This window comes from Ochotona curzoniae, unplaced genomic scaffold (genome assembly GCF_017591425.1).
Source record: "Ochotona curzoniae isolate NIBS_2020 unplaced genomic scaffold, NIBS_Ocur_1.0 scaffold_1852, whole genome shotgun sequence".
In the NCBI taxonomy this organism is placed as follows: Eukaryota; Metazoa; Chordata; class Mammalia; order Lagomorpha; family Ochotonidae; genus Ochotona; species Ochotona curzoniae.
Window position 1 is genome coordinate 54,403,886 of NW_024467087.1, and position 12,447 is coordinate 54,416,332.

At 37.7% G+C, this 12,447-nt stretch overlaps 1 protein-coding gene across 1 annotated transcript in view; it reads left to right on the top strand.

The window, feature by feature from the left end:
• Nucleotides 1–12,447, top strand: part of LOC121169143 (fibronectin type III domain containing protein 3C1-like) — a 57,130-nt gene that overhangs the window by 12,096 nt on the left and 32,587 nt on the right. The window contains exons 2-3 of the mRNA XM_040999594.1: nucleotides 6,195–6,270; nucleotides 7,635–7,711. Of these exons, the coding sequence (XP_040855528.1) occupies nucleotides 6,195–6,270; nucleotides 7,635–7,711 (153 nt within the window). The remainder of the gene's footprint in view (nucleotides 1–6,194; nucleotides 6,271–7,634; nucleotides 7,712–12,447) is intronic.

Consider the following 12,447-nt stretch of genomic DNA (forward strand, 5'->3'; position numbering starts at 1 on the left):
TCTCTTTCTCTCTGTATATCTGCCTTTCTAATAAAATAAATAAATCTCTAAAAAAAATTATCATCCTATTTATTCCGTAAGATCAGATTGAAATTATGACACCTTAAGAATAGCTTGTATGTGCCTATTTATTTTAATAATCTTCGTTTCCTTTCAAACTCTGAAAATGTTATTGCTCAAGCCATAATTATTCAAACATTATGAATAAGTATTTCTGAAAGCAAGTAGTTCTGGAAAACATTTGGGTCTTACTAGATGATAGATATGTATGTCTGTATATAATATATCTGCATGTGCATGCATATGTGGCCTGTGTCTGGCTTGGTACTGTATCATTAACTTCCGCATTCTTCCAAGGTTGACATTAATTCCAATGGTGGCTGTGATATTTGCATAATAACTTCATGCATTCAAAGGTCCTTATTTCAGTGGAGCATTGCTACGAAAGGAAATTTTATGAAAATTTTTTATGAAGGAAATTTTGAAGTTGAGGACTATACTAATTGCTCTATATGACACATGCAGAGGGTTGGAACCTTGAAAAATTCTCACTAGTATTCTCTTGCTTCAATATGTAAAATATTGTTTACTATTTTTATATATTGCTATCTATTGTGTTGTATATAATTTATATATTCACATACTTAGTTTGTATCACAAATCTTTTATATAAATATATAATCTAATATAAAATACGTACTACATAGAATATGTACTGCATATACCCTAACCTAAGCAAACATGTACAAGATCATAGGAAATCTTTGAGTTGTGCTAATACACACACATATTTTGCCTTTCCTTTTCCTGACTAATTTTGGAATTTAGTCTGTTTTACATACTTTGATGTTTTATTCTATTCAGTTTGTCATTTTGCTTTATATATATATGAATAATCTCTAACAACAGATACATTTCATAATATTGTAGCTGCTGTGCTACTCTGTTGCACTCATGCATTTATTCAAAGAAATAGTGTTATAAAATGTTTATTAAAGTCTCTCAGAAAGCTTAATCAACACATTATGTAGCTGAAATGCTGTATATCTAATAAAAATCAATATAGTAATGCTCTTAATTACTAATTAAAACACAGCAATCAAAGTGCCTTAAAATATTTTGCTATTGAAAACTGAATACTGGTATTTGAAGGGGTAAATGGAATAAAGAACAGTGAAAAAGCAGCTGGAGATTTAAAATTTCTTGAGAGGCCTGAGTAAGTATATAGATAACATATGTTTGCTATACACAATTTCACTTCTAAGCTTAATATATTTTAAATGTGTTTTAAATGTGTGCACTATTCTTTATTAATGTATGACAATAAGATTTTTTCTTCCTTTTTGAAACTTACAGATTAGAGAGGAATTTTCCTTGTAAATTATGTAAGAGCTAGCAAAATAGAATTAAGATGATATATGAAAAAAATTTAAATAAAATTTTAAATATACTCCTGGACTTACTGGAACTAATAAAGTATTAAGAAAAATTTAATTTTAAAAGGTGACATATAGAAAATCTTAAATACAGTGAAATTAATAAAATATAGAAAAAATATAATACGCAGGGTGAATTATTTTAGGGAATAAATTGGGAGAAATGATGTTAATTCTGTGTTTTAGTAACCGTATGAGGATGTTGGGCCCAAGAGAAAGCCTGATAGACTTTGAAAGGAACAGGAGTCTAATCCAGGCAGTGCTGAGACTGTATTATCTGAGTTTATTTCTAAATGCCAATCCTAACAAAGAAAGCCTTAATTTTGAAACTTCTGAGCAGGCAAGTAGATGGATTGTAGATTCCTGTGCAAACTCTCTGCTTCATACCCCACACAATACCAAGCAGGAGCCAATGAATTGTTGCTCAATATATAATAAAATGCCCACTTCACAGGTTTATTATAAGAATGAAATTAATTGATGCAAGAATAATAATTAGAATAGCACCAAGCAAGGTAAAACTATCCCTTCAACTACTATTTTCCTCATTTACTTTCTATGATTAAACTTATAATAGCCTCAAAAATCATTTGAAAAAAATAATGTTAAGCAGGCATCCCTATCTGTTAAAAAGGATAAAACCTGACTGGCCAACAAAATTGGAAGTTTCCTTGTGGCGGCTGCAGATGCCAGCATTAACCTCAGAATTAAACTGGCCTTTTGAAGCCTAGACTGGGGCCTGCTTGAAAGACTCCTGGGTGTCAGACCTAAGTCCACTAATGCTGACTGACATCTTCCCTTGGAAAAACTAAAAACATTGAACACTTTTGTGTCATTCTTGAGGTTGCATCCCTCAGATCCCATTTCTGTGATCCCAATCCCATCATTTCATCCATAAAAATATTAGCTGGAATGAACTTTTAGTAGACAATATAAAAGTCAGTAAGTCTACACTTTAGTTTAAATAAAATAAATTTTCTGAAATAAGCCACCTACAAATTTCTAAATTCAGCATAATCAACACCCTGGGTGATTTCTATGGAACCTAATTGTATCTCTAAGTTAGACTTATTTTAAACTTTGATGTTCATCTGTGATACTAATCTCATTTTTGAGATGGTTCTTGCAAATAGTTAATTATGTTGTTGAATGTATTCTCACTTCCTTGTAGCCGGAGTATTTGATTCTGACTGCTTTACAAATAGTATTTTCAGATGATTGCGTACTAAGCTTTATATTGTCAGGTATATTATAATTTATTCAACATTTCTCCAGTGCCTGCTATGTGTTAAATAATGCAGAATACCCCTCATATTTCTTTATGATTCTCCATCAGTTTTCTATTTAAAGAAATCAACAATCTGGGGCCAGCACAGTAGCAGGCTAAGCCTCCACTTATGGTGCTGACATCCCATATGGATGCCAGATGGATTCCTGGCTACTCCATTTCCGATCTAGCTCCCTGCTAATGGCCTGAGAAAGTAGCAGAGACTGGTCCAAGTCTTTGGGACTCTGCACTCACATGGGAAACCTGAAAGAAGCTACTGGTTCCTAACTTCAGACTGGCTCAGTTCCAGCCATTGCAGTCATTTCAGAAATGAACCAGGAGAAGGAAGATTTCTGTCTCTCCTCTCCCTGTAACTCTGCCTTCTGAATACAAATAAATAAATCTTTTAAAAAACAACAATCTCCAATTTATAAAAAGCTGTTTTTGCAAGCAAAAAAAAAAATCTCCTAAGATTACACAAATACACACTCAAAATACATAGTAAAGATATGTTGTAGGTGGGTGATTAGAGAGCTGTGACATATGAACATTCTTCTGTATCACTGTTACCATGGAGTTGTAGAATCACAAAGGACACTTCATTTGGATGGCATGGCCATATCTAGCAACTTCCCTCTTGAGTATCCTCTTTCTTCAACCTCCAAAACAATCATATTTTTTCTTTCTGGTTTTTTCCAAGACTATAGTCAAAGATCTGGAAAATTACAGCATATCTGGTCTTTTAGTATCATCTAAATGTAAATATTTCAGCCTGGAAGGTATTTGAAGTTTCAAGTTTTGTGTTTGAAGATTTGATTTATGTTTAAAATATTCAGTTTTAGTATCTGGAAGAATTAACGTAAATATATTGTATCATTTTAGAGGCATCTAGTTAGCTCTTAACAACTGTCTATGTAATATGATGTCTTATTTGGCAGCTAACATCATAGGTTGGGAATCAGTTATTTGAATTCAATCTGAGTGGCTCAAATGACTTGTGTAACTAAAGCACTTTTCATGCTGGAAAATAGAACTATCTATATTTGTCCTGATGTGAGTTAATAACCAAGTTAAAGCTCTTGACTATAAATGTTATGCTTTCATTTATGATCAATGCTTATTTTGTTATGTTGCCATAAAACAATTTCAGCCTACTGAATATTTCTGGAGATAAAATTAAGATGGATTTTCTCAAGAGTATTCAGTCAGATTTTGTCATTTTAAACCACAGTCTTTCATTTGGTTAATCTAAGATTTCATTTTATCTTGATCACCATTATTTTGGGCATGAATGAGCATAAGCTTTCAAGTACTGCTGTTGGAATTTCTTCCTCTGAAAAAGTATCTACTTATCCACTTATTTATTTGTTATTTATCCACTTGTTTGCTTTCCAATTGGCTGCAACCAAGAATTCCATCCAGGGCCTGGCAGAGGCCTAGTGGCTAAAGTCCTCACCTTGAATGTGCTAGGATCACATATGGACACCAGTTCTAATCCCGGCAGCTCCACTTCCCATCCTGCTCCCTGCTTGTGGCCTGGGAAAGCAGTTGAGGACAGTCCAAAGCTTTGGGACCCTGCACCCACATGGGAGATCTGGAGGAAGTCCCTGGCTCCTGGCTTCAGATCAGTGCAGCACTGGCCGTTGCAGTCAATTGAGGAGTAGATCATCAGACGGAAGATCTTCCTCTCTGTCTCTCCTCCTCTCTGTATAACAGACTTTGCAATAAAAATAAATAAATAAATAAATCTTTAAAAAAAAAAAAAAAAGAATTCCATCCAGGTCGTCCTCATAGGTGGCAGGGACCCAGGCATAACTGCCATCTTATGCTGATGGTCCATGCATATAAACAGAGAGCTGGATTGGAAGCAAAGCAGCCAGGACTTGAATTGGTGCTCTCATACAGAATATCAACACTGCAGACAATGGCTTAACTCACTGTAACAATGTGCTGATCTCTTATGGGAATTTTTGTACCTCCATTTGTCAGTGGGAATTAAATGCATCAAGTCGGGATAATTTTTAAAATTGTAACTGGATAATTTTTTCTTGAATTCAGTATTAGGTCATTTACTTGCTTATTTAATTTTTTTTCAGCACACAAAATGATGGAGCTTATTTAGAAGGTAAGAAAGCAAACATACACAGATGGGCTAGAGTGTCCTAGATTATTTAGGGAAAAAGTATAATTTTGCTTATGACTGGTTCATTACTTAACACTGAGGTCACAAACAATCTCCTTTTAGACTAACCTAGCTGCTGTTTCAGATGCAGTGATCAGTTCCCAAGTCCTGCGGTTGTGTCCTAAATATTGTGCTCCCCCAGTTTTTCTTTTTTCTGATGCATAGTTTAAAAATGTAACAGACTAAAGTTTCATCATACTCATTTATAACTATGAGTTCAGCTTTCTTTTTTCAAAAAAAAATTTTTTTTGAAAATTCAGATTCATAGAGAGAAGGAGATATAGAGAAAGACCTTACATCCATTGGTTCACTCCCCAGATGCCCTCAATGGCCAAAGCTGATGGAGCTGTGCTGATCCAAAGCCAGGAGCCAGGAGCTTCCTCCTGATCTCCCATAGAGGTTTGGAGTCCCAAGGCTATGGACCATCCTCTACTGCTTTCCCAGGCCATAGCTGGGGATGGGCTGGGATACAAACCAGTACCAACATGGGATGCCAGCACTTGCGAGTGGAAGATTAGACCATTGAACCTTCACACCAACCCCTATTAATTCAACTTTCTGAAAATATTAGGCTGAAGCAGTAATGACTTCTTTGTATAAGATTGGTTTCCAGAAAGAAAGGATGTAGCTCACGTTTAACATTTGTTTCTTCTTCGCTCTGTTGAAGAGAAGTCTTATCTCAGTATGGAAAATGAAAAGATCCTTAACTTTTCCAGAGTTTGGAAAAAAAGCAAATATTGTACTTCTAGTACGCAATTTTGTTTGATATATGCCATGTCAAAAGGAATTGAAATTAAAAATACGTTCATTGAAACTAAAATTTACTTTGCTTTACTAGATGGAGAGTTATGTGAACACCACCACTGCAACCCAGTATACTACTAATTATTCACAAATGATGACTTCTCCCAAGGGAAATATCAGAAGGTCTTCTTTTCCTCAGTGTTGGGTACAACAAGTATGTCTGAGTTTTACTCACAAATAAATTCTGTCTTCTGGTTTGTTTGTTTGTTTGTTTGTTTGTTTGTTTTGGGAGTTTAGCAGAGGGAGTGTGGGTAAAAGTTGGTCTTTGCACCTCAATGTACCTGTTTTGTACGACTTCCTTAGGTTAAGCTTCACTGGGGGTGGGGGCTTATTCTTACTAATGGTGTACCAAATTTCTTCTAGGAGCCCATTGCTCTCATTATCTTCTTTGGGCATTTTGAGATTTACATATTAGTGGATGTAAATATTGTTCAAAAAGTCACTAATGATTTTTCATAGCTTAATCATCAGAAAAGTATATGATTAAAAAATTGTTTATTTATAGATTATATTGGTGCAAGTTAATCCTGGGGAGACCCTCACTATCAAGTCTAATGATGGAAACATTCAGAAAATCCAAGGTCAGTGTAATTAGGTATATGCTATTTCATATCAGATAGAGTGAATTTAAATATTAATATGAAATTACTTTACTATTAACCACTTACTTGTATCTTTTCCTGTTGAGCCACATTGAATGCTTTTACAGTCACATAATTCTCATAGCGGCTTAGTGTCAAGGCAATAGCCAGATTCATTTTGCTAAACATTGATCTTCAAGAGTAAGGTACTTCAAATAAAATTAAAGGACATTAATTCCACAATTCCAACACAAAACGTCCATATTTTGGCCATATTTTGGAAGTATTCATAACTATATATAGTTTTAGACTAGTCCCCTATAGGAAATGACTGCTGAGGCTTTCAGCCACGTCTTTCACTTGTATATTCAACAAGTTGTTTCTTGAGTGCTAAGCTTGCACCAGCATTATACTAAACAGGTATAGGAGAAAGTAATATGTATATATATTACACATATATATGCATATATACATGCACACACATTATGTAGTTGTATATATTAAATGTATATTACATTTATCTCTCACTATATGTACATAAATATCTCAATTCGAAATAGCTCAAACTGATGCAATTGTTTCTGATTTTATGCCAATTGTTTTGCATCCTAAAGTGATTCTGAGCTGTCCAGAATTTCGAAAAGCACTGGATCATCCAGCAATGGATTTCATGTGGTTGCCACATAAGGTTCATCATGAACACACATTTATTATGTTTCCTATTGCTAAAAATAACTTACCATTCTAGAATCTGAAAGTTGCATATGTTTTTAGAACTAAGCACTAATTATAGTAGTCTCAGATAAGCAAAAGCATGGTGACATATAAATGTTTCTACTCTGCTATATTGCTAAATCCTATGCAACTGTAGGTTTAAGACAATATTTAGCATAAAAGTAGGACATCATATAAGTAGCCTTGAGCCCTTTATCATACCCTATTTATTGGAGGAAAGTCTTAAAAGGAGAACTGACTTAAGTTTTATTAGGTAATATCACTACAAAAATGTATTTTGTGATGTAGAACAAAACTTTGTTATGTAATGTATAACCATGACACATGAGAAAGAATAGGTAAGTAAAAGTCTAGCAACATGCTAATGGTCAATTTTCATTAACAATAAAATATGCCAATTAGCAATATGAATTTTATCCAGCACTCAGTACATGCCTTGATAATTTTCCATTGTTTATGACAAATTTTCATTGCTTCATCTACCTTCATGAGTAAACAACATACAACTTCCAAAATGGTTGGCTATTATGAAAGCACGATTCTAGTTTTCACTGTGTAAAGTTAACTGGCTCTTTAATGGACTTTATTTAAAATTGTTGTAGCATTTATTAATAATAATTATCTTTTAGGGCCTGCTGATGTACCTCTGATGTCACCAAGTGGTACCTTGCCAACTATATATGTTCCGCCTGGTTACATGTCTCAGGTATACAAGTATTGGGTTTGTTTGATGTTTGGCTCTTAGATAACATTCAACATTTTTCATTATGTCACTACATGATTAAGAGAGCTTCAGAAATACTATTTATATATTTGCTCAGCTGTTATCATCATTGCTTCAAAGCAATTATTTCTAACGAAACTTTTAAGGATTTGCATTGTGGTACAGTAAGTAAAGCTGCTACTTAGACCAGCATCCCTTATCAGAAGATTGGTTCAAGTTTTAGTTGCTCAGCTTTGGATCCAGCTTCCTGAGAAAACATTTTTTGGGGGGGGGAGGGGAACAAGATAAAAAATATTTTTATTCCAATAATTTTCTCAGGATAAATTCTGTAAAGGTCACACAAATACTGTATTTTTTTCAAGATTGCTAAGAGAGGTACATAGTCTTTTAATTTATGACACAAAATGATTATCTTTATTTATTCCTCCGGTATCCTTCGTAATGTAAATTATTGTTGTTTCCACTAATAAACTTCAATAGAAAAAAGTCAGATTTTTCTATACACTGCACTGAGGAAATATTAGACAGTTTTAATTCCACAAGCAACAATACCATTTACAAACAGGGATCTATGAGCTAACAGTTTATGGTACAATATTCCACTACCCACACCAGTTTCTTAGAATGAAAAATGCTACAATTTCTTTTGATGAGCTAGAAAACGCTATCCTGCCAGAATTAAGTATTAGTCTCATTTTAAGTATCACAGGTCTTAGAGGGGAAGGAGTCACAGATTATATGTTGCACAGGATAAGATATTTGGATCTGCGTATTATATAGGTTGCACAATGAGTTCCAGAGAAATTACTGTTGGTATTAACATGGGCATTCCCACCCTTCCTGTTTCACACACATATTCAGCAGTTTGATTCCCTGGGAAGAGCTTTTACAATCCATAGGGTTGGAGTTCGAACTCAGGCTCCATTTAATCTAGCAATGTGATCTCAAGTTGGCTAATTAATAGGGCGAATGCACTTTTTTAAGGCAGTGGAAGATGGCACCTGCCACCTGCCTGGAAAAAAAAAAAACTATTGGAGTTCCAGGCTTCTGCTTCAAGTCTGGCTATTGCAGACATAAAAAAAAAAAAAAAAACACCAGTGGATGGGAGATCTCTTTCTCTGTCTCTTCCTCTCTCTGAAATTCCTCTCAAATAACGAAATTTGTAAATGCCCATCTGGTTCTCCTACATGGGTATCAACAACCTGTGCACTTGGTCATCACCCACGGCTTTCCTAGGTGTACCTGCAAGGAAGCAACAATAAACGATAAGCAGAGCAGCTGGGGCTGGAAGCAGAGCTCTGATATGCAATTCCAGCATCAAAAGCAACTTAACTCACTGTGCCACAACATTGGTTCCATATAGCCCTTTAAGAAAAAAAGCATTTTAAATGCAATCATTAAAAACAATTGAGTTTTAGCTAGACTCCTGCTTAAATTGCGCCATGAAATATGCCTAACTCACTTAATGAATTTGGATCTCTTTGTGTTTATTATTCCTCTATTTTTGGTTTCTGGATACTTTAAACCATCTTAATTATTATAGTTGCTATAACAATGGCTTCAGATAGCATATGTGCTTTAGTCTGAAATTACTTAGCATTTTCAGAATATTCCATAGTAATCAGGCACCTAAAACAGGCAGGGGATTCTGGCTCCTATAAAGATGAATAAAAGAGTTCAAGATCTTGGAACTTAAATAATTGAGAATATGTCTTCTGCTTCTTCTTGGTTTTTGCCTTAGTAGCTTATTTGTGTCTACTACACAGATATGCAAATGATGTGAGGAATCTGCAAAACAAGTTCATGGAAATATATCTTTTGAAAAAAACTATGTATGGATTATAAAGCTTATTTACACTAAGTAGACTCAAAGTTCATTTTCCATTAATGTTTTATGGTGTCCTTTCTGTTTATTTCTAAATGGAATAATATATTGGATAATATCTACTTTAAATACAAATGCATATACTCTTTGGCCCAGTCAAATAAAAGGCCCAGTGCCAATAAAAGGAATTTATTCTACAGATGTGTTTTCACAAATTTTCAATTGTAAATGCAGAAGGGAATTCTTTACAATATGTTTTAGTCACAAAAAACTGGGAATAATACATACGCTCCCAAATGGATAACTTTATAGTAATGGAGCACGCAGCAGCTGTGAAAAGAATAATTGGGAAGTTTTATGCACTGATGTAGAAAGGTTTCCCAAAACATAAAAATTGTATGTATAATATACATGTGTGTATATTTTAAATATTGCTTCACTGAATTATGCTATGTAAATGACAATATACTCTCCCACATTAAGAAAAATAACTGAGGGTGGTAAAATAGTGAGGACTCTTGGAGTACCAGTAATGTGTTGTTCATTTTAAAATATATATATGCATATATATATATATTAGTTTGATGTTGTTTATATAGTTGGCAAGAATGAAGATCCATGAGAACTACTGATTAGGGTGGGGAGGGTTGAGGTATAAGGGAGGTGAGTGGGACAAATGCTTCCAATCTTTTTCTTCCCTTTTCTCCTGCGTCTGGCAGGGGGAGGGAGAGAGGAGGAAGAACTGTTCCCAGCTGCCAAACTAATCACTACCCAGATATGCAGAATGCCCACTTAATGTCATCTTAGAAACCCCAAATAGAGAGAATAATGCTCTGAAGATATTGCTTTAAGTGGTTTTGATAGTTCTTAGACACTGTTGGTTTCAGTGTTCCCAGACTGAGAAAACTCCTTCCAAGACCCATTGGCTGACAAAGTCCACCCTAGTGCATCCATTCACTCAGACACTTGCTATCAAAGCTTGGCCAGGAAAGTTGTCCAACATATTCTGCTCTCCATCTTCTTCCATGGCACTTGACATTCTCTGCAGGCCCAAATGAACTGGCCATCATGCTCCCCTTAAGCACCTGGGCATGCTGTTCACTGCATAGGCATCAGCCATCAATGAGGCCCAGTTCAGATACATGCATTCCAAGGTTGGAACATAAATCATATGATTTTCCCTGTGGTTGCAGTTTTGAGCCCAGTGGTCCAGTTGGGGAGCCCCCCAAGAAAACTTACCTGGGCTGACCACAGACCTGATTCTTGCATGTGCCAAACAGTTACAGGGTCTGGTTCAGTCCATGACCCATATCAGCCTATGCACACATTGGTGACTGCAACTGCCTGGTCAGTTCTGTCCCTAGCCCCATATCCCATGCAAACTGACGGGTGCTGCAGCCCAACCCAACCCAGCATGCCATAGACCTGGCCCTTGTGCATACCAGCAGGAGCTACAGCCTAGTTGAGGTAATCCCCAATAACTCACAGTAGGCCCACTCCCAGCCCCGGTTCCTGCATGTGCCAGTTTGTGCAACAGACTAGTAAAGTCCATGCCACATCCCAATAGGATTCTTCCATACACTTATGGATGCTACAGCTTAGCTCAGGCCTTTCCACCTCACAATCCAGTCCACACACATGACAATGGGTGCTGCCACCTTGTCTAGCCTGGCCCGCCCCAGACCTGGCTCTCATGCACACCAGCAGGAACTGCAGCCCAACAGAAGAGTGCCCACAGTTTCCCTACCAGGTCCAGTTCCAGTTCCAGATAATACACTTTCCAGGGATTACTACAGTTCAGTCTGACACAATTTTCACCCTGTCCTGGCACTTGCTGGTAGATGCTGTGGCAAAGCCCAGCCAGTTGGCACTTATCCTGGCTCTTGTATGCGCCAGCAGATGCAGTGACCTGGCCTAGCCGAGTCTTTCCCCAAACCCAGCTAACATGCAGGCCAATGGTTGTTGGCAGCCCTGCCCAGTCTCATCTGCTTCCAATCCCAGCTCCCACACTCACCAATGGGAGCAGTGGTCCAGCAGGGGAGCCCCCATAGCTCCCCCACCAGGTTTGCTCCTGGTCTGGGGTCTTGCATGTGCCAGTGGATACTGCAGCACAGTCTGGCATAGCCTGTCTTGCTTTGGCATGCACCAATAAGTGCTGTAGCCTGGCTCCACCCAGCCTACCCCTAATTCTAGCTCATGCTAGGGGCTGCTGCAGCATAGCCCAGCCCAGCCAGCCACCAGTCCTGGCCCTAATATGCGCTGACAGGTGTTGTGTCCCAACCCTGCTTAGCCTGCACCCATCCTGATTCTCACACCTGCCAGCAAGTGTTGCAGACTGACCCAGGCTGTCCCACCCTCTAGACCTGATCCACATATATGTCAATGGGTACTGAAACCCGACCTAGCCTGGACAACCCTCATGCTCACCAGCAGGGCTGCATCTTAACAGGAGAGTTCCCCAAGCTCCCCCATCAAACCAGCTCCCAGTCACAAATCTTGTACACAGGTAGGTGCTTGGCTTTGCCTGACTTGGCCCACCTCCAGTCCCAACATTCGCTTGAAGGTACTTTGACCTTCACAGAGCAGTCCACACCTGTTCCACCTCTCTCTGGAGCAAGCTGCAGCCCAGCCCTGCCTAGCCCACTCCCAGATCCAGCTCTCACGTGAATCAGCAGGTGTCTAGACCTCGTTCAGCCCATCCCACGTCCACTCTGGCTCTCACGAGCTCCAGTGGGTGCTGGAGCCTAGCCCACTCCAGCACACCCCAGACCCAGCCCACATACATGCTGAGGGATGTTGCAGCCATGTTCAGCTCAGTCCACCCTCACTCCCTGCCCTTATGCTTACCAGTGGGAAGCGCAACCCAGCAGGGCCGGTCCCCTTAACTCCCCAA